Genomic DNA, 23671 nt, shown 5'->3' with positions numbered 1-23671 from the left:
TGCACGCCCGATGCACCGCTCCGCCGCCGGGGTGGGCCCCGCGGCGCATTCCTGGGCCCCGCTGGCACGCTGCCCGCTGCTCCACCTCAGGCAGCGCGGCGCCGCAGGCAGTGGTGGTGGTGCTGACAGCCGCCGCCTGGCGCGCTAGGCCGCTTCGGCGATAAGGTTGACGGCGGCCATGCAGCTCCTTGCAGCTCCTTGCAGCGCTCCCGCGGCCTCAGAACAGGAACAGCCGGTCCCTGGCGTCTTGGATCACCCATCGCAGCCCCTCCTCCAGATTCTGGCCCGTCATGCCGCTGCACGCCATGATGGTCCACTTGTGCGTGGCGATGCTGTCGAGCTCCAGCCCCTGCGTCGCCGTTAGCCAGCCCGACTAGCTGTCAGGCCCAACGGACGTGGCCCGTCCGCCCAAGGAAACCCACCTGACGGATCTCGTCATCGCTCATTGACCCAGGAACATCGCTCTTGTTCTTGAAGACGAGCAGGCTTGCGCCCATCAGCCGCTGCCGAGGCGTCAGTGCACGCACGCGGACGAGCAAAAAAGAGACTGGGTGGTGCGCTGCGAGTACATGCCTCCTCCAGAAGAAGCCCTTTCAGCTCGCGGCGGCAATCGTCGGTGCGCTCGCGGTCCGTTGAGTCGACGACCCATATAAGCGTGTCCGTCTTCTCAAAGTAGTTCTTCCAGTACGTGCGCAGCGTCTTCTGACCGCCGACATCCCCTATCGGCGACACGTGGTGCTCAGCACGACCGCCGCGGCGGCAGGGAGGCGGCTCTTACATATATTGAGTTTGTAACTTGGCGGTCAGCGACACTATCCCTCGGACCGGGGCGGCGGCAACCTACCCTTCGTACTCGATCGTCTTGATGATGAAGCCCAGCGTCGGGCTGACGCTGTTGACATCCTCGTTCATGATCTTCTTCACGATGGTCGTCTTGCCGGCATTGTCGAGTCCCCTGTGAGCAGTCAGCCCGACGCAGGGAGGCCTGCTGATACTTCTTTCCTTTTCTGTTTGGTGACGTTGCCCATCGAGAATGTTTCTACGTACAGCATCAATATACGCATCTCCTTGTCCTTCAGTCGGGCTTTTCTCAGAATGGACAACATTGTGGCTTGCTTGAACGGGGAGGGGGGAAGCGGGTGGAGCTGCCTGTATTTGCGCTGCGCCAGACGAGCGTGGCAGCTGCGTCCAGTTCAGCGCTAACCGAAAAGGGCACCACCACCACCTCGACTGACAGCAACTTCACCTTTTCTGCCCACGCTCTCGTTTTCCATCTTCTGGCCAACTTCGCCAACCGGCTCAGCTCAGCTCGACAACGCTCCCGGCAGTCGGTCGGCTTCAGGACAGCTCCACCCGTCCACCATTGACTCAGCTGTACTTCCGCCGCGTCCATCCACCCGGTCATCCGTCCAGGCAGTCGCGAAGCAGCAACTTGCAAGGTCGGTGATCAGCCCCCCCTTGCTTTCATGTGTGCTCTATTGAGTGCTACTTATATCAGACGCCCGGCGCCACCAGCTAATAGTATGGAGTCCTCAAAGGCTGAGCGCATTCGTTGCTGGATCGCAAAAACCGACGAGGGCCAAAGGCTCAACAATACGATTGCTAGAAACAACCTCAGAGCCCACATCGACGCCGCCGGTCTATCCTTCGCCGACATCAACACGAATCGCGCGTCGACCGTGACTCGTTCAGCCTTTAACTTAATTCAAACACCTTCAGCTCCTCCACAGACTGACTTTCGCCCCTGCCGCGAGGGCGTTTTGATTGACGTGCGCAACCCGAGTGAGACTGACAGGGACGAAACTGAAGCACGTGCCAGTCACGTCGCGAGTAGGCCTTCAGCGTCACACAACTGCAACCACAATCCTACTCCATCCGTCCGCCCACCCCGCAGGCTCAGCAACAACAGCAACCATAGACGCCCGCCTCTCCAAGCTCACTTCGACAACATGACTGATATCAAGCCGCAATCCGTTCCCCCTCACCTGCGCCAGCGCGTGACGCAGACCCAATATGTTCCGCCTCACTTGCGCAAGGCCACCCACAACGGCTCCGTCAACCATGATGGTGGCGTTTCGCTGAACACCAATGCTACCTCCAACAAGGAGGTCGGCTTCAACGACAATATGGCGCGCGACGGTGGTGTTACCCCCAGCCAAAGGTATTCTTCCCATATTCACTCCAAGCCTACACAGTAAACTTACTTTTGCAGCTACACGCAGGCTACCACTGCCCCACTAAGCGCTGTAACGACTGAACCGGCTCAAGCTCCGGAGCAGGCACCGCAAGTGAGCCAGACGCCCCAAGCCAACCAGGTGCCGGAAACCAGCCACGCGACTGAAACCAACCAGGCTACTCAAGCCAGCCAAGCGCCGCAAGCCAACCCTGACATGACCTGGAGCCAGAACCCTCCCCCCGCTGCTCCACATGCCATCATGAACCACCGCTATCTTCATAAACAAGACAGCAACGAGACTAAGCCCAAACGTAACACAAAGTGGATCACCAACAAAGAAATCAGGGAGAGAGCTTTGAAGGACTCCAACGGGCGTGTCGGTGCTTGGGGTTCCAATGGCTCCGATACTGGGTTTGAATCGAACCCAGCCGCTGATCCTCAGCACGACATCAAGAAGCTGGTGGACTGGGAAGGTAATTGGCTCCCAGGACCCACCGATTGGGAGTCTCGCCGCAGCTACCGTCACCACAATTTCAATGAGGAGATGATGCGCTTCGTTTATGGTACGGATGAGACAGAAGCCGCCGTCGACATCACAAAGGAACCTAGCTTCTCGGACGTGCCCAACGGTGAAGTTGCGCCCCGTGTTTGGGCCTCTATTCGCATTGAGGGTAGCTCGCTTCAGGAGTGGTGGAACAATCACGTTGGAAGCTCTTTGGCTGATCCTGAAAGCAAGGCTTGGTGGAGAAATTACAGTTCCGAGGACTCCAGCCTTTTGGTTCCCTACGACGTTCCCGAGGCTAAAATCGACCCCGCCGACGATGAGGGCCAGATCCTTCACGTGCACGATCTTGGGTCTGGAAACGCCTGTGCCAAGCTGATGGAGAGGAAGAACAAGAAGAAGGCTGATAGGGAGAGGCGGAACGCTCGCGAACGTGAGCACCTTGCTGCCACCATTGCCGAAGTGCCGCATATCACATTCGGAATGACTGAAAAGATCAAGCCGACGATTAGCTTGTATATCCGTCCCGCCCTTGCTGCCGATGCCCACCAGATCGCTGGGATCTACAACCACTACATTCATCACAGCATCAGGTCGGCAGAAGTCATGCCGCTCTCCGTCCCGGAGCTTGCCCGCCGCATCGCAGATGAGACTTCAAACTTCATGCCCTGGCTCGTTGCATGCCAAAAAGGCAAAAGGGCCGGTCGAGGCTACACAAATGGTACCGATGCTTCGGTGCTCGGCTTTGCATGCGCGTCCGATTATCTCAGTCGTCAGAGCATGTACGCTTTCACTGCGGAAGCCGAAGTCTTCATTCATCCTAACTACATTCGATACAAGATCGGCAGTTGCCTTATGGACCGGCTTCTTTACATTCTCGACCCCTTCTATTATGCCATGGAAGGCTATCAGTTTACTGGAACCGGTCCTTTCGCTGATCACGGAGGCGCAAGGGTCATTGGCTCTGTCATTATGAACGTTCCATTTGACAGGAGGGATCCTGAGGATCTGAAGGGCATTGTAAAGTTTCTCAACAAGTTCAACTTCAAGAAAGAAGCCGAACTACCCGATATCGGCGTGAAGAAAGAGATGAATGTCAGCTTGGCTACTTTCCGCTACTACACCGGCAACACGATCGACCCCAAGTCTGCTCTTTTCTCGTAAGGGCATGAGCTCCCGGATTGGAAAACGCCTGTGGTGCTATCGAACCAGATGTCGGCCTGACATGGTGGTCTTTTCTTCTAGTTTGAGTCACGTCGTCGTGAAACCTGCACTTTCTCAAAGAGTGATGTGCGGCCCTTTTCTCTCTTCGTTACTTTCAACCGGTTGCGATGCGTTGATATCTGCACAGCATCGAAGGAGGAGAACAAGCAGCGGAAAAATGACCTTCCTATCCTTTTTTGACTTTCTCATTTCCCTTAGCACTGAGAGGCTATGCAGAGAACAAAACACCGGTTTGGCGGCCTCACCAGGTTGTTATGGTATAAGTGCAAAATTCCAGGCGTACACAAATACTGGATTGAGCGGACGATGAACATCGAGAGTTCAGAGTCAACGAGCATGGCTTCTGATTTATATTTATTTCCTTCTTGCTGGTGTTTTAAATAGAGGTAGAACACTTTGCTCGAGGTTGCTTAGCTTCTGAGTGCGTTCAATGCGAGTCAAAATCACAATGAATGAGAATTATCTTGGGCAATCTTAGTGATGTGCTACGAGATCCGTTTCAGTAGTATTGCTGAAAATAATGCTATCACAAATGTAGTTGAAACAAACATACGGACGCACATATTTGGTGGACGCGACGAAATTAACATCCGCGCAGCTCTTTGAACTCCTCATGTTTGCTTGAGAAACTGATGCAATTGCCAAAGAAACCGAACTTGTACTGTTGACGATACTCGAACAATTTACTTGAGTATGAATAAAATGCAAACCATCGGATAAACCCTCCGACCTTTTGGCCCAGCGGTCCTCCCATTCTCCGATCGTTCTGCCTGCATCTTGGTCTCGCTACCCACTCATGCCACGATGAGAAGTTTCCGAACATTTTGGGGGAATGGATTGGACATTGCTGACTCCATGGGACTTTCGCTGCTCTTACAGAGATGGTATCCAGTGCAAACATAAAGGGAAAATGGCCCCGCAGTGGTATGAGTAGATCAAGTTGTGGTGGTAGTTGTGTAGGTGTAATGGATGTCGGTCTTTGAAGTTTCTGCTTGGCGGAATAATGGAAATAGAAAGTCAAGAAGAAAATGTTTTGTTCGGTAACGGTCATGGCCGCTGTGCGTGAGAATCTCGCTCAATCTCCTCTTCAGTCACTTCGCCACCTCGTGCCTTGCCACTCTCGAGATCAATCCAGGTCAAACGGACTCTTCAGTCTGATAGCGTCGCTAAGCTTGTCATCAATGCCCGACGTCACCTTCTGTCCTTTGAAAGGCTCCATTGATTGGACTGACACGTACTATGCCTCTCTGCCGTGCTTCCTCCTAGGGAGGGTGGTGTATGAGCTTATTGGCTTTACGATGAACCTCCCAATCCCCTTCCTTGGTTGCATGGTCCAAAACAAGATCCATGATATTGTCCGGTCCATGGACAAGGTGATCGGCTGACCAGGTGCGTTCCAGCCACGAAACAGGCTCTTCAGACTTCGATTGCCAGAAGAACTTTCTTTCTGGTTCAGGCTGCCCTCTAGCAATCCTAATATCACAAGCATCCAGCGACTTGAAAATACTTTCCAAGGTTGTGTCCGAGCTCACAGCAATGGTGTGGCAAAGCACATCTAGGGGAATGATTCCCCCAAAATCATCCTCGAGGCAACCTATCAAACTGCAGAGAATGTCAATACTTCCTCCGGATGCGGCGCGGACAATAACATCGCGTTCCTTGCTGTATGGCTGCATCTCGAACCGCATATATGCAGCCAGCTTTGAACTTTTTTGATCATCAGACTTCTCCAGTAGACGCAAAAAATGGAACCAGAGATACTCGGATCCGTGTTCAAGTGCCCAACGGAAGAAGGGTAGATGGGCTGGGGGTGACACGTGTTGTTGTTCAAGTTCGACTTTGGTGTACTCTTGGGTTTCCCACGGCCGAGCTTGAAAAAGGAAGGTTTTGCGAAAAGCGACGTCCAGAGCCATGTTGTGAATCCTAGGGTACCGATTGTCCGCTCCAGGTCCGATTAAGGGGGGTCCGTCGAAATGATCCAAATGGAAAGGCCAATACGAAGATATGTACTGCAAGAGAGGATAGTGGTCAAAAACTGTTTTCTGCGCCGTATCGCTTTGTTTGGCTTTTGGAAGGACAAGAGTGACCTTCTTGGAATGATCGACCCCCCTGATACCACCAAAAGAAGCAAGTGACTGCCTTAGGATTCCGGAAGATGGAATCATGGTCTGGAGTAAGCCACTGACTATACTCCCTGTTGTATGCAAAGTTGTATGGTCTGCCTCCCGAACTTCAATTTCAGTCTGAAACTCGCCGAAGTTCAGGAAAGTCAAGCACAATGCACCGATTTCGCGATCCGCGTCTTCTAAATTGAAGTGCACCTTCTCGCTGCTTCGCATGTAGGCGGTACGTGAGATTTTTCCGGCTTCGGTACTGATCATTGGATCGTCGTCGGAAGGGGTGGACGTGAAGTCTGATAGTACGTCATCGGCCAAAAGGATGAATTGTCGAACAGTATGATGCGCAAGATGTACGATACGATCCGCTCTACTAAGAACGACCAGATTGTTGCATGCTCGAATGATCCTCGATCCGTCGCCACTGGATATCCGAGCGGTTGGCATGGAGGTATCGGTTATTTCAAGGGCAATGGCGACCTTCAGTTCTTCCATGGTCAAAGGCCGTTTGGCGCAAATAAGCCAGCGGCAGGTTTTCCCGAGGATTTCCAATTTGGACGGGCCGCCTGGCGACGCTGAAATTCTCTGAATGATCCTTGCATATGTCGAAACAAGGTCTCTTGGAAGGTCTGCAAGCGTTTTGCGGATTCCCTCATCACTGACAGCTTCGCAGATTTCATCGATCTGAAATTTGACCCAAAGGAACCTAGACATCATGAGTGGCTTCATCGATTGATCAAAGGGTTTGGTGACATACATGCCTTTCGCACCTGCAGCCAGTCGATCAATTATCTCATCCCTCAAGTGAGGGTCGCCGAGCTCGAGATCACCCTCCTTGAGTTTCTCATCAACTTTTGCTTCTACGAAGCTTATGATGTCTTGAGATAGGTTCTCTGGGGAAATAGTGACCGAAAGATTGGGATCGAACGCCTTCTTCTTGACCACGGCCTCAGGTCGACACGAGATGTAGACCTTGACTGTGCAATGGAGAGCATCTGACACCGCTTTTTCCAAGACGACAGCAAGTTCAGCCTGCTCTGAACTTGGTAGCTCATCTACCCCGTCGATGAGGAAAACGTAAGTATCCCCACTCTTGAAGTATCTGGCGATGGCGGCGAAAAGTTCCTTGGGAATCGGGGTGTTCAGCTTGTCGAGCAAGTCTTCATGAAGAGACTCGGCACCGGCAAAAAGTGTTTCTCTTTCCAAAAGCTGTCGCAAAAACGTTCCCAAGATGGCTGTAGCCTTCAGTGACGACGGGTATTCATAGCTACAATAGTGGTAGAAGACGACGCTGGATTCCTGGGTTGATTGCAAATGCTCCATGACTGAAGATGAAAGTATCGTCTTTCCAGAGCCTGGGATGCCGAAACATCCAAATATTGAGGAGGATGGTGTAAAGAGCCACTCTTTAAATGGCTGAAGGTCGAACAGCCAGATGGCAGTTCCCGGGTGTCGTAGTTCCTGTATCCTGCGGTGATGGCCCTTGTAGTCGTATGGTGAGATTCTTCGCAGCGACTCTTGCAACCTCTCTTTCTTGTTGGAGAGGATAAGTGCCTTCCTGTGAGCCTCATGACGCTGTCTTTCTTGTTTGGCTTCTATCATATCCGCCTTTCCAGCTTCGGTATCGATGCGCGATTGGAGTTCCTTGAAGTCTCTCAGGTATCGGTGGAACTTCTCGGTGAACGGTTTCCAAGCCGACTTGCATGCTAGCTTGAGGCTGATTTTGCTTGCTACAGAACTAATCAGTTCTCGTTCCACCCAATCGATACTTGGTCAAGGGATCGTTACTCTTGGACTTCTTCGCATCTCCAAAGAGGTCCTTGATATCGGTACAGAAATAGATGATGGTTAGGTACGCATCGGAAATTGCAACCAACAAACTCTCGTGTTCCGGAAACAAACGTTCGTAGTCGCGGAAATGGGGAAGCGCGTTTCCGATCTCCGTAAACATATCGACGATTTTCTCAAACATCTCTGTGGAGTCTTGTGCGATCTAAATCCGAATTAGTGGATTTATCCTGATAGCGATAGTAAATTGCTAGCGTGGACGTACTTGAAGAGCTACTCGTATGCTTCCCCAGAGCGGAGCCATGACCATGGAGACCGTTCCCGTGTTGCTGATGACATCTAAGCCACTCCCGTAGGCTTCCAGCGCGTTCAGGAGAGGTCGGAGCTTTTGGCGGCACTTATTCAACTTGCTTGTCTGCTGGTGACCACGATGGACCACCTCAGCCTGGTAGTAAATGGTTTCCAGCGTTGCGGACTGGAAGCTTGACCGCTCTTCATCGCTCAGGCCTTCGAGAAAGCGGGATTTTGCGCGCTCCCATGGGTCTATCGGTATTGCCAAACTCGTGCGGATGTTTGACATCTCCGTTCTAGCAAGGTAGTGTTTGCAGGCGACGGGCTCCAGCAAGGGTCTTCAATTCTGGAGAGTGATTGTGAGGTGAAGAATTTTGACAAGGCTGAGAGTCTGTCGTGGCGGGTGGGGTATGCACACCCTCAGCTACAAGGGTTAGCTGCACAGATCAAACATGGCAAGATCGACACATGCGATTGGCTATCAAGTAAGCCATCATTCACTTATGGAAATATTCTGTATTACACCGTATATAGTCGCGCGCACTCTAAAAGACAGCCCGTTAGTAGACAAAAATGTTTACGGAATGGCGCGTTCTCATGACACTCACCTGGGTATGACCATATCGACATGCTCTTTTCTGTCAACAGCCTAAAACATTTACTGTGTTCCGTTGCAGGATAGTCGTCATTGAACAGTGCCATTTCGAACCTACCCGTTAATGTGGTCATTCTCTCATTCATACTATCTTTCGAGGGCATAAGAGGCACACGATAAACAAGGGTTTTCCGGTTTGAGGAGAAAGAGAGAAGAAGAGAAAAGAAAGAAAAAAACGGCGACCGCCATAAGCATCAACGCCCCAAAGCCCCCCTTCCCTCCCAACGTACGTCCATGCATCCATGCATCCATCCATCCATCATTTTCTTTTTCTTTCTTTGGCCCTCCATTCATTTTTCGACACATCCATCCATCCCGATCCCAAAGCCAACATCCACCGCCAGCCAGCCAGCCAACCTCCCGCCTCCGCCTCCGCCTACTCCTACTCCCTCCAAATCGGCGCCACAGTCTCTACAGCCCTCTCCACCACCGCCCTCACCCGATCCCTCAACACCCCGTTCGCGCACTCCACCTCCAGCCCCTCGAGCCACACCCTCGCCGTCATCTTGTCCACCTGGATCGAGATGCCGGGGACGGGTATGCCCATGGCGTGCAGCCGCTTGAGCTCGGCCTGTTCGTCGGGCGAGAAGGATTCGTCGGCCTCGGCGCCGACACCGCCGGCGATGGATACGGTGGCGGGTTTGGTGGGGGGTTCGGAAGGGTCGGTGGATGATGGTTGTTGTTGTTGTTGTTGGAGGGTGTCGGGGAGCTTGGGGTGGGCGAGGGGCGTGATGTTGGCGGCGCCGAACTGGGCTTCGAGGAACATGCAGAGGCGGTCGAAGCGGGTGCGGGGGTCGGAGGCGGCGTGGGGGTTGGGGCCGCGGGCGTGGCTGTGGGCGTGGGCGTGGCCGTGTTGTTGTTTCGATGCCGACTGCTTGACGGCGGCGGGGCTGCTCTCGACGGTGAAAAGGACGGCGAGGACGGCGTCGGCGATGCCGTCGTTGATCATGTTGCCCTCCCACTCGACCTCGACGCGGCCGCCGCCCTGGCAGTGCACCGTCACGCAGTCCATGACGACGAAGCTCGTCGTCGACCGGTCGACCTCTTCGTCTGCTTCGTCGATGCCCTCTTTGGCGTCGTCGTCGTCGTCGTCGCCGTCCTCCATCTTGTGGTCGCCGTTGCCGTTGCCGTTCGCTTCGGCCTTGCCGTTGATGGCGGCGTCTTTGCCGCTGACCTGCTTGATGGCGCCGAAGGTGCCTTCGAGCGCCCAGCGGATGAGCTCGATGCCTGCGGCGCTTAGTGTGAGATGTTGGCGACAGGCAATGGTTGTCGTCGTCAAGCCCGCGTACTCGCGCAGGTCTTCGGGCGCCATGAGCGACATCTTGAAGTCGTTCTGCACCAGCACTCCGCTGATTAGCTGGGGTTGATGTTCCTCCTCGTCCTCGGCTTCTGTTGAACCATCTGTGCCGTCTACCCGCTTCAGGCGCTGGGGCATCGGCGGTGGTATTTGAGCAAGCTTGCCGACAACCTTGGCGATCTTGTCGGCTTTGAAGGGAATGCGGAGCTCCTCGCAATTTGCAGGGCTGAACACCTTCACTGGCTGCTTCTTGTCGGCGTTCAGTGAGAGGAGCTTTGACTTCAAGCGCATCATGTTGTGCTTCTCGCCGTGCACCAGAATCTAATCATTGTTCTCAGCCTTTGGACCTGTATTATATGCAGCGAGCATGTACTTACCACTACTGGTGCGGAAACTTCTTCAATGAACTCCCTGTTCTCCGTACCGTCGACGTGGGCCGCAAAACTGAACTCCTGGACGCTACATCTCCTGGGAAGCAAGACCGGCTCTCCCTCCCTGTTCGGGCCTCTCCTCGCGGCATTGCCCCTTGTCATGACTGCTGGGATCTGATCGGGTTCATGCAAAATCATCTTACCCATCGTGCCCTCAACAGAGTAACCAGTCATGATGACGCCGTTGCGTTGATCGGGTGCCCACCTCTCTAGCAGCTCACGACTGACACCATTCTGCATCATACCAGGCGATGCAAGCATGATGCAACTGCCTACATCGTCGAAGCGTTCGAGCGACTTCAAAGAACGAACATACTTGAAATCCCAAGGGCCAGCCTTTGATGCGTCGCCGTTTCGTTCTGCCTCCTCCATGCGCTCTCTGAACAGTCTCTTGATGTTGTCGTTCATGGCGTAGACGTACGTCTGGTATACCACCATACACTTTCGAGCGATGTTGGAAGCGTAGTAAATGGGGATCTTCTGGAATTCCGGGTGCTTTGCCCAGTACTCATCCAGAATGAGCAGCAACTCCTGTGCACGGCCAAGGGCGAAGACTGGGAGGAGTGCGCGACCACCACGGTTTACGATGCCAGTGATGGATTTCATTAGGGCGGCCTCGCGCTCCAGGCGGGGGATGTGCGATGCAATGCCAAAGGTACTTTCGGTGATAAGCACATCAACCTTGACGTTCTTGGGGACCTCGGCAGAGATCAAGTGCCGGTCCTCCTCGCGCGAGTAGTCTCCAGTGAACAGAATCTTCAGGCCAGCGATTTCGATCAGGAACATGGCTGCACCGAGGACGTGGCCAGCAGGGTAAGGTGTGATGCGGATCGACGAGATGGTGTGTGTTGTGTAGTAGTCGATAGCCTCGATCTGGGGGAAGGTGGAGAGATGGTCGGCTTCGGTGTAGAGCTGAATGCGGGATTCAGAAGACGACGAAATGTTGCCAACGCGAACGCTGTCCTGGATGAGCCACTTGTAGATTGCCTTGGTCGGATGCGTCATGAACACGCGGCCCTTGAAGTTTGTCTTGGACAAGACATAAGGAAGGGAGGCAGCATGGTCGATGTGGAAACTATCAGTGTGGTTAGCAGGATGTCGCTACTTGGAGGCGAGGCTGCGCGGATCGGAAGTGTGGATGCTATGTACATGGAGGGGATGAGTTCAGTGCGAGCGGGTTTTGTCACCACAGCAAAGCGAGTCGGGAGGCGCAAGAATAGAGTTTTATTGATGCTCATATACAATGGTGGCGATACAAGATATGCAACACCGCAGAACTCATGCCCAGCACGGGTTTCCTTCGCGTTCGTTGCGAACGACGGACTGCGCTCTGGAGTGCAAGCTCAAAAGCCTCGGCATAGGATTACAGAGCACGGCTCGGGTGTTGTTTGGGTCATTCCAGGCGAGGGTGGAATCAAAGCAGACGCTGAACAAAGGAACCAATGTGCTTACTGGCTAATCAACAGAACGTCGACCTGGCTCAGGTCGAACTCGTCGTAGAAGGGCAACGCGGCAAGACCGTCGTAGGCGGGATGCATGCCGGCGTCGAGCTGGGCTGTTGTCAGCGCGCCGCTCAAGCCAGGAACGGAGGCTGCGTACCATGACCGTCTTTCCCTTGTACTGTATGATGTGACTCGACCGGCCAACCTCATTGCCGCCGCCCAAGCAGTAGAACAGAAGCTCGTCGGCGGGATCGACAGGCTCGTCGCTGCCGGGGGCCATCTGGGCGGCCTTGCGTTTGGCGGCCATGACGGGGTGCTGCGCGGCGGCGGGCGGGCGGATGGTCGAGCGGCGGGCGGATTGCTGGGTGCAACGGGACGCTGCAGGAAGTGGATCAATCGGAAGCTGATGCGCGCGGACAGCAGCAGAAGCAGGACGCGCGCAGGGTCATAGACGGCGCGGGAGGTGAGGAAGCAGCAGCTGTCGGCGACGGGCTTGGAGTTGGTGCGGCGTGTCGCACCCGCTGCATCCATGCTGGAGCTCGACGCGCCTGCCGGATCAACAACGGGCCGCGCTTCCGTGCAATCGTGCAGACGCGCCGCCCGCCAACCCTCGCATGGGAAGCCCGCTTCATCATCGCCCACCATCGCACTAGCCGCCCAACACAACGTCTTCTGAGCCGCCGCTTCTCCACCTCGCACCCGGCACTCCCGCGACCTGCCCCGTACTGCGGATTTTCCAGACGACCGCACCAGCGACACAGCCGCGCATGATCGACGCCGCGCGATCGGGCTAGGTGACGGCGATTCACCCGGGCAGCCCAAACTGCTGGCAGCAGCAGCAGCTCTGCGTTCCCACCTTCCAGCACCCGCTTCGGCCCTTCCGTCACCATGGTCCAGCAATACCCGCCCATGCACCCGCCGTCCCAGCCGCCGCAGCGGCCCTACTCGCCCTACCCGCCGACCGCAAGCTCGCCCGTCCAGATGTCGCCTGGTGGCATGGGTGTGCCGCCCGCGAACAAGCGTCCGCGACTGTCTCCCAACCCCGGCTCTCCGTATACGCCTTACCACAACTCGCCCTACTCCTCCATGCCGAACACTCCTGCCCCCGCGCACACGCCACTTCCGTTCAACCAGCCGCAGCCCTTCAACCAGCCGCAGCCTCCGGAGCCCGGTTTTGACGCGTCGCGTGGAGCTCCCGGATCCATGGGCCCGCCCCAGCGCCCAGCAGACAAGCCCGAGAAGCCCGAGAAAGAGAAGGCAACCGACATCAATGACTTGAGTGATGTCATCGGCGCCTCGGGCATTGACTTGCGTGAGGAAGAGAACTACTTGGCACAGACATACCAGAATCAGCATCAGACCGGCTCTTTCACTGCTTCGTTCTCGCACTCGCCAAACACGCAGTCGCCAAACACAAGCTTCAATGCACTTTCGCAAGGAAGCTTTGGCAACTACCCTGCATTCCAGGGCGCCGGTCCCGTCAGCCAGCCGCCTGTCTCCCAAAAGACTGTTGAGGAGGAATTGTTCGAGAAGCACAAGGCAGCCGCGCGGTCCTTGGCCGAAAAGGCCCAGCAGGAGCTCAATGACCCTTTCTGCCGTGGTAACAACATTAGGCAGAAGATCGGTCACCACACTTACGAGCAGGGTGTGAAGTTCAACGTGGACGGCTTGTACGACCGAATCAGCAAAGATTCACCGCAGAAAGTGAATGGCACACAAGCTGCCGCTCCTGACGGCACTGGCATGGTCAAAGCTCAAGCTGCAGCACTTCTTGATACTAATGCACCCCTGGCAGAGATTCTGACCCTCCTTTCTTTGGCGACCAAGGAGCGATTACGCGGTATCATGGAAGACGCGTATGCGCTTTCACGGTCACGCCAACTTACTTCTCACGGCGTCGTTTCCCCGGAATTCGCAGGCATCGCAACCGGTAATGGAACGCCGAAGCCTACTACAGCTGTGTCAACCTCTGTCACCAAGACGGCATGGGATCAGCCGGACAGTGCCATCAGTCCCACCACTGTACCAACGAAAAGTATGTTCATTTCTTCTTGTATTCCAATCGCTATTCTGACCAATTTTAGGACCTCTCGACACCGACTCGTCCAAGAAGGACCCTTCGCGTCTCCCCACCCCACCCACAGATACTCCTCCGACCCCGCAACCCACCGTCTCGTTCTCGTCCGACCTCTCCTCCACATTACGGAAACTCCAAACAGAAGAGCGCAAGCACGAACAGGAGCGGATCAAGAAGCGTCAAAAACGTGCAGCAGCAAAGGGCGGAGACAGCGCGCCCGGCACGCCGGGTGCCCAGACATCCCCCGCGGACCTGATGCCGCTGAAAATGACAAAGAAGGAGCGGGAGCGCCTCGCGAAGGCCGGCCAGACAGACGAGGTGCTGCACAAGGCCGCCAACACGACGGCGAACATGGCGATTGGCGGTTTCGGCAAAAAATACAGCTGGCTGAGCGGCGGTGGCGGCGGCGGCGGCGGCGGAGGGGGCTCCGGCGCCAGCACGCCGCGGCTGAACACAAACGTGGGCGGCGGCGGCGGAGGCGGCATGCTGAGCGGTGGACCCGGCGGCGGCGGCGCTGGCGGAGGAGGCGGCGGTACGCAGGACCGCGGCTTGGCGGCGAGAGACCGCAAGTGGGGCGATTGGCGGGAAGACGGATCGAAGGGCAAGGGCATCCAGATGCGCGATCTGATCGCGGCGCTGGAGCAGGACGGCAACGAGAAGAAGACGCTAGCGCGGGCGCTGGTAAGGCTGAAGTCGGACAACTGAGATGGATGGATGGATGATGGACTTGTGGGCGGGACCGTCCGTTCCGGTTCGGTCGGCGGCCCACATTTAGCTCGGGAGCGGTAATCGGTCTCGTTTCGTGCTTTGCGGGAAGGGGGAGAATGAGAGAGCATGGGGAAAGCAAAAAGAAGAACAAGAAGTATACCCTTTTCGTGGGGGTTTGCAGACACAGTTTTCCGACAGGCGATGGGGGAGGGCATCATGGGGGTTGGCAAACAAACCAGCCTCCTTTCGAAAGTTTCTATTCCTTTTTTTCTTTTGCCGCCGGTCACACATCATCACAGAGAAAAAGACCCACTACTACTACTACTACTACTATACATGCATTACTCGGAGTTGGTAAACTGGGCTGCCGGGACGGACGGGAATGGGAAAGGAGGGGGAGGGGGAAGTTTTTTTTCTTTCTTCTCTCTTCCTCCTCCGTGGCGGCCGTTTTACTCTTGAGAGACGAAGAAAATAATTAGCTAGGGTAGCATGAATGTGATAGTCATGAACAAAAAAAAATTGAAACATCTTTTACTTTATCTTCTTCGTCTTCTTCTTCTTCCTCACTCTCATTGACCTTTGAGCTCGCCTCACCTTTTTTTTTTCCTCTTCCGCAATTGGCTTTGTATTTCCTTCGGTTTTGTTTGTTACGGTGTGTGTGGAGTGGGGCGTCTGCGGGGAGTGAGTGCGTCCGTTGGTGTGGATTGGGGAGCGTGTGTGTGTATGTGGGTGTATTACTGGCTGCTGCTGGGGAAAAAGGAAGAAAGGAGAAGCATAAGAGGTGATGCAGCGAGAGAGCGAAGCAAGACAGGCAGACATGCAGGCAATCATACAAAGAAATTTGGAGTACATATTACATCACACAGCTGGGGTACGACGAGTTGGGTACTAAGGTAGGCAACGGACAAGAAAAAACAAAAGGCAAAATCGAACGCCCCCAGATGTTGACAACCGGGGCCGATTGGTTGAAGCCACGCATAATAAATGTCCAAGGCCTCTCAATGATTATACTGCAAATGAGGAGTGAATAGTAGGGCAAAAGAGAGAAACGCAAAACGTACAACAGCCGGGATTCCCCAATGGTCACCCACTTGAGTACTAATCGGCCGGTTCGCAGCTTAAGTACGGCTGAGCGGACGGGAAGCCCTGTATTCTGCGACCTATGGTCGTACGTGAAAATCAGAATGGCAAGCAAAGTAAATGACTACAAATCAACTGGTTGTTGACTGTCGCGCGACTGAAATGTCTCAACCACGTCCCATACCACATATGACTCACCCAACATATCACGTCCACCCATTCTGAAACAAAAAAAAAGCAGTCGGACTCCGCCGCGACTTGCTCATCCCACCCAAAGGACTACAAAATAGTTAAATTGCATGTCATCTTCACTGGCCATCTGTTGGACATCACGACGTATATTCAATAACGTTGAGGCTTATCGCCATCATCAACCCAACAAGGTAGTCTTTAGCAACGTGTCATCGACTCATCTTGCACAACACCCTTGTTGGGTGCCCCTTCTTTCGTTCAGTATAATGAGACATCCAGTCAACCAGCTTCTTCCAGCACCGGGCTGTGCTCACCGTCCGATACCATCCTTTCCTGTTTAATCATTGTCTTTCCCCTCTTGTCTTTTCAAGGTAACCCCTACAGTCTACCCAACCTACTAAGCGACTCTGAAACTTAGTAACAGAAGCCCACCGTCACAGGAGAAACCTATCGACGATTTTTCTTGAGTGGGTACAAGAAAAGGGTAAGAATACGTGATAGAGTAGCAAGACTGAGCACTGTGTGTACAAAGGCTGTGTTACCAGCAACTGGTGAAAACTGCTACTTTGAGTTGACCACGAAGGTTAAGAGCTATGCTAAAGAGCGTGGTCTATACACGTAGGAGAGTTCATACAATGATACAATCTGGTATTGCTCCGTATGCTCTGCGATCTTGGCTTAAGGCTACCGACAAAGCAAGGAGAGCAGCTGATGATGCTCTTGGTACTCTGTGATAGTTTGGCCCCCATGGGGTGGGAGCACTGACGTGGCTCCTCTTCACGCCGAGACCGCACTCCCCACTTCCCTCATTATTCTACCGTTCCCGCGTCTTGCGCCGGAACAAATGCAAGGCCCACAAATTTCCACATGCGCTGGTGCTCGCATCGGCCTCATCGCGTGTGTTCAGGCAAATATCAGATCCTTCTGAAGAAGCTGCAGATCTGGTGAGTCAGGGGGGTCCCCGCCGACCAACTCACCAGCCTCAGAACGCGGGGGTGTATCAATTTGAGCCTCATCCATCTTCCAGCCCGCTCTGCTTTTTTCTTGCCACCGACCTCATGTCCAATTTCCAGTTCCCTTTCCGGCGAGTCGCATATATGGCGAATCCACTCAACGTCCATTGAAAGGGATGGGGGGACACCCACCAATCAGACGACACTCCAGCCTTGCCAAAAACTCCAACATGGCAATCATCCGAAGCGGGGTTAATGATGGCTTGAAGATCCTCGCATGGTATTCTGCATATGATTGGTCTTGCATCGTATGCACTGTCGTGGAGGGCGGCTTGCAGTGAGCCGGAAATGCTCATGTGGTCGTCTGTAAGCAAGGCTGACGCCGCTCCAAGCTGATAAGGTGGTTCCAAGCGCTACCGATTTGACTTAGCAGAGTGCTAGTACCGGGGTTTTATCGTGGTTGTGACGTTGGCCGTCTAGAATGGGAACAGGGCCATTCGTGATATAAAGTAGCCTCGTGCAATCCGTTTGAGCATCTCCCTTTCTCCTACAAAGCCTTTCGGGCAGCTCCTTATCCTCGCAGCTGCAACATGGTGCCACCTGTGGTTGTTTCAACTGGGGTTGATCCAGCCAAGTTGTACTATTCGCAGAAAATCCAGCAGAAGTACCGCACCGATGCGCCGGATAACCGTCTGGCAAAGAAGGCCGAGCCTGAGGCGGACATCCAGTTCAATCCAGACCTCGACACGTTTCTGGCGAGAAGTGCCAAGAGAACCCTCGCTGGGGGCTTGGAGAAGGCCGTTCCGAATGGGTGGCCTGCTTCCTTGAGTGGACGCCTTGCCTGGAAAGGGTCAAACTTTGAAGACGAGTCCAGTTTCATCTACCGTCTCTCAGACGAGGAAAAGGAAGAGATCTCACGAGCACTGAGCTGGTTCAAGGGTATGCAAAAAGGAGTTCCAGCCCTCAGAGGGGCTTGGCAGAGCATGCTGACTTTTCCCAGACCAGGAACTGGATGGCAATGATGTCTCAGCGGAGAATTTCCCGCTTCCAACACTGGCGCCTCGTCTTGCAGCGGTTTCTGAGGAGGTATACAACGGCCTTGGGGCGGTCATTCTCCGTGGGCTGGATGTGGACCAGTTTTCTCCACCAGATCTTGCAACCGTCTTCCTCGGAGTGTCCAGTTACATTGCCCGTAAACGAGGCGTGCAAGATCGCAACGGCACAATGATCAGTAAGCAATGATGATATCAACCCAAATGAGCCGACGCTAACATACAAAAGAACATCTCATGGACAACGGTGCGGCGGACTCACAGGCCGAGTTGGTGAGTGTTCCGTGAGCAGCGGCCGAAAATAGAAAAGCTGATTGTGAAGGATAGCCTCTTCATACCGATGTCACCTGCGATATCGTGGCAACTCTGACGCGCCAATGCTCTACGGAGGGCGGCATGTGTACTATTGCATCGTCTTGGACGATCTATAACGAGTTGGCCGCAACGAGGCCAGACCTGATCCATGTCCTGGCGAGACCGGACTGGCCGTTTGATACGTAAGGCGGAAGGACCATCCTCAAATGTTTTATCAACTTAACCTTGACTCTAGATTTGGCCGCGAACCACCCTACTACAATCGTGCGCTCCTGTTCTATACAGATGGCAAAGCGATACTGAACTTCTCCCGGCGTGTCCTCACCGGGCACCCTTACGAGCCACGCTCCCAGAGCATCCCGAGGCTCTCAGAGGCGCAAGCTGATGCCCTTGACTCGGTTCATTACATCGCCAAAGAACACCAGATGAAGCTCACCATGGAGAAGGGAGACATGCGTTTCATCAACAACACGGGCTTGCTGCACGGCAGAGAAGCCTTCTTCGACAATGGCCGGGAAAAGAGTAAGAGGCATCTGCTTCGATTGTGGCTTCACGACGAAGAGAAGGCTTGGACTTTGCCTCCAGCGCTGAGGCTTGCTTGGGCCAGAGTCTTTGAAGATGACGAAAGGGTGACTCGATGGGACATTGAGCCCGTCCGAGTCAACGGAGTCCTCATGTGTCGTTCCTCCTCTCCATGTGACTGATGTGTGTGTGTGTCAGTTGTTCTTTGTCTTCCTGCTTGTTGAAACGGCCGAGCTTGTCTGAGCGACGTTGATAGTTCTGAATCCAATACTTTAGTTGTTCAAACAATGTCCGCAAGCCATGTTTACCGTTGAGAACGTTCATCGAAAAATGAATGCTCTGCACCATTAAGCGGTGGCGGTCGGCCTCCAATCCGCATCAAAGAGTTGCGAGATAAAATAGTAGTGATCTCCACAGTCTTTCTCCTCTCTGATTCTTTTCACATGGTCTCCTATTCGCAAGTCAATACCTGTCAATAGCAACTGTTGAAATATAGGGTTTTTACGCTTCGCTTTGATCCACTCCGCAGTCTGCCTCACGAACGCCATCTGGTCTTCGTTCAACGCCGCAACTGCTGCGAGCTCTGCAGCTTTAGCTGGATCACTTGCAAGCTCGAACGGAACTCTTCCTTTGTTGCAATAGTGAAAGTATGCAAGCATGGTCATCATGCCCACGTGGTGTTCGGATATGCTCTTTGGGTTCGCGTATCGGGACTGGCCTCGGATTGTTTAGCATTCTCGATCACCACCAGCGTTATGAGATGATACTAACGGTCATTGCCATTTGAGTAGCGTATTCTTGGTCGCGCTTCGTTGTCATGGAACAGCTGTGGAGCAATATGAAGAGAGTCAAATATATCGTGAACCAATTCCGCCTGTCGTTGACCCTCATCATCTGTGCTAGCCCGTCAAGCACTCTTTTCCGCAAAGGTCGCTGGAGCTGGGAGTATGTGATGACTTCCAGCTGAGCGCAAATCACTGGTGCCACAGGCACCGTGCCATAGTAGGGGCTGGACCTATCCTCCACTCTCGTCCCAACCTTCTCGTCGCTGCCGATCCACTCAGGGAGACTTGTCATTCGGGATGTAACCCAGAGTCGAAGAGCATCCAGAAGCAGTGTTCTCTCCTCATACCTCTGGTGAGGGATGAGCTGATATCAACGTACCGGGAATATCGGGTACTTACAGGAGACTCGTGTGCATGTCTGAAGGCCATCCAATAGGTTTGCCACAAGAAAGGAAAACTCGGGTCATGTTCGCCTACAGTACCGACAACGAAGACGGCAATCGAGTTTTCGACATAGCGTGTTATCTCTCGCGCCGCTTGGGACATGTTGGCAATTGCGTATGGTGGGATCGGATGCGCCTTTCTGGTCAAGCCGTCGTACCAAACTTCTTCCAACAGATCCCCTTCTACAGGCTGGAACTCCCTGAGCTCCAACGTGTACTCGGCTTGTCCGAAACCATGAGTGAGTTTGATTGTCTTTGTGCGCTCTGACGCCCACCCGCTGATATCTTTGATTTCCATGCTGTCCCATCTCTTTGAATAGAAGGGATTTGGGGCCTTTTGCTCGCGGAACAGCGATGCATCCGTGATCTTATACCTGAGGCAAGGAAGGCGGGTAATTGACTGCTTCAGCTGAAGGCAAGTCTTGCATGCACCGTCGGGGTTCTGAGGATTAATCTCACACTTGAAGTACATAGCGGGGCGGATCAGTACCATGTCGAATCAGTTTGAGATGAAAAGGAGATGACTCACTCTAATCTTCTGCATAAAGCATCGAACGCATGCGCCTTTTTGCCTAGTTTCTGCGGTTTCCAAACGCTTCGCAGAATCTTGAAATGGACCTCGGCTCGTAGGACGTGCATCTGTCTGATCTTCCGGCGAAAGCCTCTTCCTTTTCTTACCGGCCCCTCGACTGGCTCCGGCACGGTTTCCTCGTCCCTAGGTTCTGTAAGCAACATCGCGATATATGAAATACCGTAGAGCTTACAGCTTTTGGAACAGTCCATAGGTTGCTACATGGTCCATGTTCTACCAGGTATCTGAGCTCTCGCGAATCATCCTGGTTCCGATTTTCTTGAAAAGGGGTGGATCGGTTTGAGAGAGTTTGAGAGCCAGTTGTAGCAGAGACTTGTGTTATCGTCCGCGATGAAGAGGGTGCTGGGAAAGGAGAGTGAGTTTCGTAAAGATGGCAGTCGCTTTCGAGGTCGGCATGAGCTCCTTGACTCGATGTAGTAGGGTGGGGGTGGTAGCTTGACACTTCCGCAAAGATGCGGGGCTGTTGCACAGCTGGGCTTCCCACCCTTTCCTGGCCATCTGAAGGGCTCCGGTTGATGATTTGGTAGCCATCGCGTCCGAATGAGTTCTGGCCGAGATCCGCGCGATCCAGCTCCTGCCTCTGCGACCGGACCGGGACCTTGGCATTCAGAGCCTGAGACAGCTCGTACACAGAGAGGTTAAGGATATCTGCTGCTCTCTTGATTTGGTCCTCAGAACGCATGGTGCGTGTGCTCCCTGCGTTGGCGAGGTCTTGGTAACTACCCGATGCTGCAGGGCGTGGAGCTGCCCGTTCTGGCGGTGTCTGGCCTGTCATCAGCTTTGATTCCATGATACATGACAGCTCACTCAGTACCATAGCGGTGTCAGTTGCTTTCGAATCGGTTCAGTATCGTGGCTCTCAGGCGCATGCGAAAAGAAGTGAGGGTCGAGTTTGCATACGCCTTTGCGCCCGTCTGACAACGGCGTGAAATCCTTTGCGTTCATCCGTCCTTGAACGGGGCTGTGGCGCACAGGGCACTGCCAAGTATGTCCGTATCGCGAGGCTGATATGGATGATAGGTTGATGCGAGCTGACGGTGCATGCGCACATCCTTGCATGGTCATGTCGAACCTGACCACTCAGCGTGAACGAACTTTGCCGACCGGTGTGCAGGGATGAAGCGAATAGAGATAGGGTAGCGAATGGATAATCTGGACTGCATGCCCCATGACGCCGTGGCTCGGCATGAGTGCATCCGCGGCGATATGAGAACGATTGCAATGGATTTTCATCACGCCAGGCTCACAGAACTCTGACTTGATTCAGAATGGACCTTAGTTGCACTCTTCTTGACGCTATTCTTGAGCCTACTTTCGTCTTCCGGAGTACCCAGATCCTGTCAGCTGAAGCCCTTTTGTACGAGGACTGTCCATGGGAATTCTCTCCACTGAATCCGAAGAATCGACTTTGCTCCTTGGCTCAACTCAAAGCACCGCAAAGCTGGCGTATCGACGGCGGAACCAGCTATGGAACCCGGTTTTTCACCGTTCCTACCATCTTTCGCAGCGGGTGGGCTCCTCTCCGAATTGATACTTTCATACCCGATCAAACGAAGCACCCATTAGCTCTGCGCTCTGTACTACAGTCCAGCCACTCGGTTTGCACACGAGGGTCCCAGATAGGCTCACTCGGCATTTCGCATCACATTTGCAATGCACTGGATTACCATTTCCGGAAGGACCTCCAGCTCTGGGATCGCATTCAACATCTGCCTTTTGGTTCGAGACTCGTCTTCGAGAACGTTACATCAGATGTGAAGGACATGACGCTCCGGATCATCCCTGCCTATGAACTGGAAATGCAGCTCCTTTCTGTTCAAGCACTGAAAGCACTTTGGGCCGATGATGTCGCCGATGATGCATGGCCAGACATCATCCACTTGGACAGGCTTGTTCATCTGCGACAGCTTCATGATTCAATAACTGTCGTGCGCCTTCATGGAGACAAGGAGGACTATGTTTTCAAATCAACCACAAGCGATCCCAAGTTTCTTTACCACGAGCTCAAGCTGCTTCTCACAATCCCCCCGCATCCCCATATCGTTCCTCCACCGCTATACATCGTTGTCAAGAAGTCGTCTTTCGGCGGTAAGCTGGGTGTTTGCGGATTTATTCTGCCTTACTACTCCGGAGGTTCGTTGCGTGACATGGTTCCTCGCATGGCACTCACCGGGTCTTTGGATTTGCAAACCAAATGCAAATGGGCACGCCAGATAATATCAGCCCTGACCCACTTACACGGCACCACGGCCGGCTTCTACTCAGACCTGAGGCCCGACAACATCCTCCTGAAGTGTCCGAGGTCCTCCACAAGCGAGAGCGAAGACGTCGTCCTCGTCGACTTCGAGCAACGCGGCAACTGGAACTCCTGGACGGCACCGGAAATCACGTCACTCTCATATCTTCAGGAACTGAAGAGCGCGGCTTCCAATGCGGCAGATGACAACGAATGGCTCAGACTTCTCCGTTACGCACACCTTCTACCCCGAGACGATTTTGAAGTCCGACATCGAAAATATAGAAACCAAGGGCATGGGTCCAACACCATTTGGTTCTCGCTTTCACCCGAAGCAAAAGTGAGCGCCGAGGTTTATTCACTGGGCCTTTTGCTGTACTGCATCTTTGAGGAGCTGAGCAACCCGAGAAACAACCTTGCCACTTCCTTCGATATCGAGCCGCGAATCGAGTTCCCAGAGTTCAAACTGACTCCGCATAGCCTGAGGCAATTCGTCTTGAGGTGCGCAGGGCAGGGGTCATCATGGAATGCCACAGGCACGGGCGGCACCAGCCTCTACCGGCAAGGAGATAAATTGGTATTGAGACACAAAGGCCAAAACTTCCCAAGACTCCCCCCAACTAAACTACTCGGCGAGATTTTAGAACTGGTGAAACAACATTGGGAGGCAGAACTGGGAAAGACCGAGGCGTTTCTGAAAAGCTTGGAAAAAGAGGTTCAACTGGAGACCAGACCTTCGTTGCAGGAGGCCATGGAGATTCTAGACGAGCTGGATTGCTGATGTAGTTCAATG

At 53.8% G+C, this 23671-nt stretch overlaps 8 protein-coding genes across 8 annotated transcripts; 4 read left to right on the top strand and 4 right to left on the bottom strand.

Moving 5' to 3' along the window:
* Positions 1-217: 217 nt before the first annotated feature.
* Positions 218-1106, bottom strand: BKCO1_6600054 (adp-ribosylation factor family protein; the record flags this gene model as incomplete). The annotated part of the gene is made up of 6 exons (XM_020278315.1): positions 218-349; positions 423-503; positions 574-719; positions 779-795; positions 845-955; positions 1048-1106. 6 exons carry the CDS (start codon positions 1104-1106, stop codon positions 218-220), a joined length of 546 nt encoding a protein of 181 aa, XP_020126377.1.
* An 843-nt stretch (positions 1107-1949) lies between these two features.
* BKCO1_6600053 (phosphinothricin acetyltransferase) lies at positions 1950-3842 on the top strand (the record flags this gene model as incomplete). Its single annotated transcript, XM_020278314.1, has 2 exons — positions 1950-2161; positions 2213-3842. The coding sequence occupies 2 exons, from the start codon at positions 1950-1952 to the stop codon at positions 3840-3842; spliced, it is 1842 nt and encodes a 613-aa protein (XP_020126382.1).
* Positions 3843-5164: 1322 nt separating this feature from the next.
* BKCO1_6600052 (nacht domain protein) lies at positions 5165-8387 on the bottom strand (the record flags this gene model as incomplete). Its single annotated transcript, XM_020278313.1, has 3 exons — positions 5165-7749; positions 7808-8012; positions 8073-8387. The coding sequence occupies 3 exons, from the start codon at positions 8385-8387 to the stop codon at positions 5165-5167; spliced, it is 3105 nt and encodes a 1034-aa protein (XP_020126381.1).
* Positions 8388-9135: 748 nt separating this feature from the next.
* Positions 9136-12230, bottom strand: BKCO1_6600051 (metallo-beta-lactamase superfamily protein; the record flags this gene model as incomplete). The annotated part of the gene is made up of 4 exons (XM_020278312.1): positions 9136-10371; positions 10428-11556; positions 11934-12031; positions 12081-12230. 4 exons carry the CDS (start codon positions 12228-12230, stop codon positions 9136-9138), a joined length of 2613 nt encoding a protein of 870 aa, XP_020126380.1.
* Positions 12231-12811: 581 nt separating this feature from the next.
* Positions 12812-14705, top strand: BKCO1_6600050 (transcription initiation factor tfiid component taf4 protein; the record flags this gene model as incomplete). Its single annotated transcript, XM_020278311.1, has 2 exons — positions 12812-13958; positions 14008-14705. The coding sequence occupies 2 exons, from the start codon at positions 12812-12814 to the stop codon at positions 14703-14705; spliced, it is 1845 nt and encodes a 614-aa protein (XP_020126379.1).
* A 2818-nt stretch (positions 14706-17523) lies between these two features.
* BKCO1_6600049 (taurine catabolism dioxygenase) lies at positions 17524-19004 on the top strand (the record flags this gene model as incomplete). The annotated part of the gene is made up of 5 exons (XM_020278309.1): positions 17524-17872; positions 17934-18164; positions 18215-18258; positions 18313-18482; positions 18536-19004. 5 exons carry the CDS (start codon positions 17524-17526, stop codon positions 19002-19004), a joined length of 1263 nt encoding a protein of 420 aa, XP_020126365.1.
* A 165-nt stretch (positions 19005-19169) lies between these two features.
* Positions 19170-21432, bottom strand: BKCO1_6600048 (uncharacterized protein; the record flags this gene model as incomplete). Its single annotated transcript, XM_020278308.1, has 5 exons — positions 19170-19535; positions 19594-19956; positions 20007-20510; positions 20580-20765; positions 20815-21432. The coding sequence occupies 5 exons, from the start codon at positions 21430-21432 to the stop codon at positions 19170-19172; spliced, it is 2037 nt and encodes a 678-aa protein (XP_020126366.1).
* Positions 21433-21910: 478 nt separating this feature from the next.
* BKCO1_6600047 (protein kinase-like domain protein) lies at positions 21911-23659 on the top strand (the record flags this gene model as incomplete). Its single annotated transcript, XM_020278307.1, has 1 exon — positions 21911-23659. One exon carries the CDS (start codon positions 21911-21913, stop codon positions 23657-23659), a length of 1749 nt encoding a protein of 582 aa, XP_020126392.1.
* Positions 23660-23671: the final 12 nt, after the last annotated feature.

Source organism: Diplodia corticola, assembly GCF_001883845.1.
Source record: "Diplodia corticola strain CBS 112549 chromosome Unknown scaffold66, whole genome shotgun sequence".
Classification (NCBI taxonomy): Eukaryota; Fungi; Ascomycota; class Dothideomycetes; order Botryosphaeriales; family Botryosphaeriaceae; genus Diplodia; species Diplodia corticola.
The sequence above is the reverse complement of the archived record's forward strand: the minus strand, read 5'-3'. Positions and strand labels throughout refer to the sequence as shown.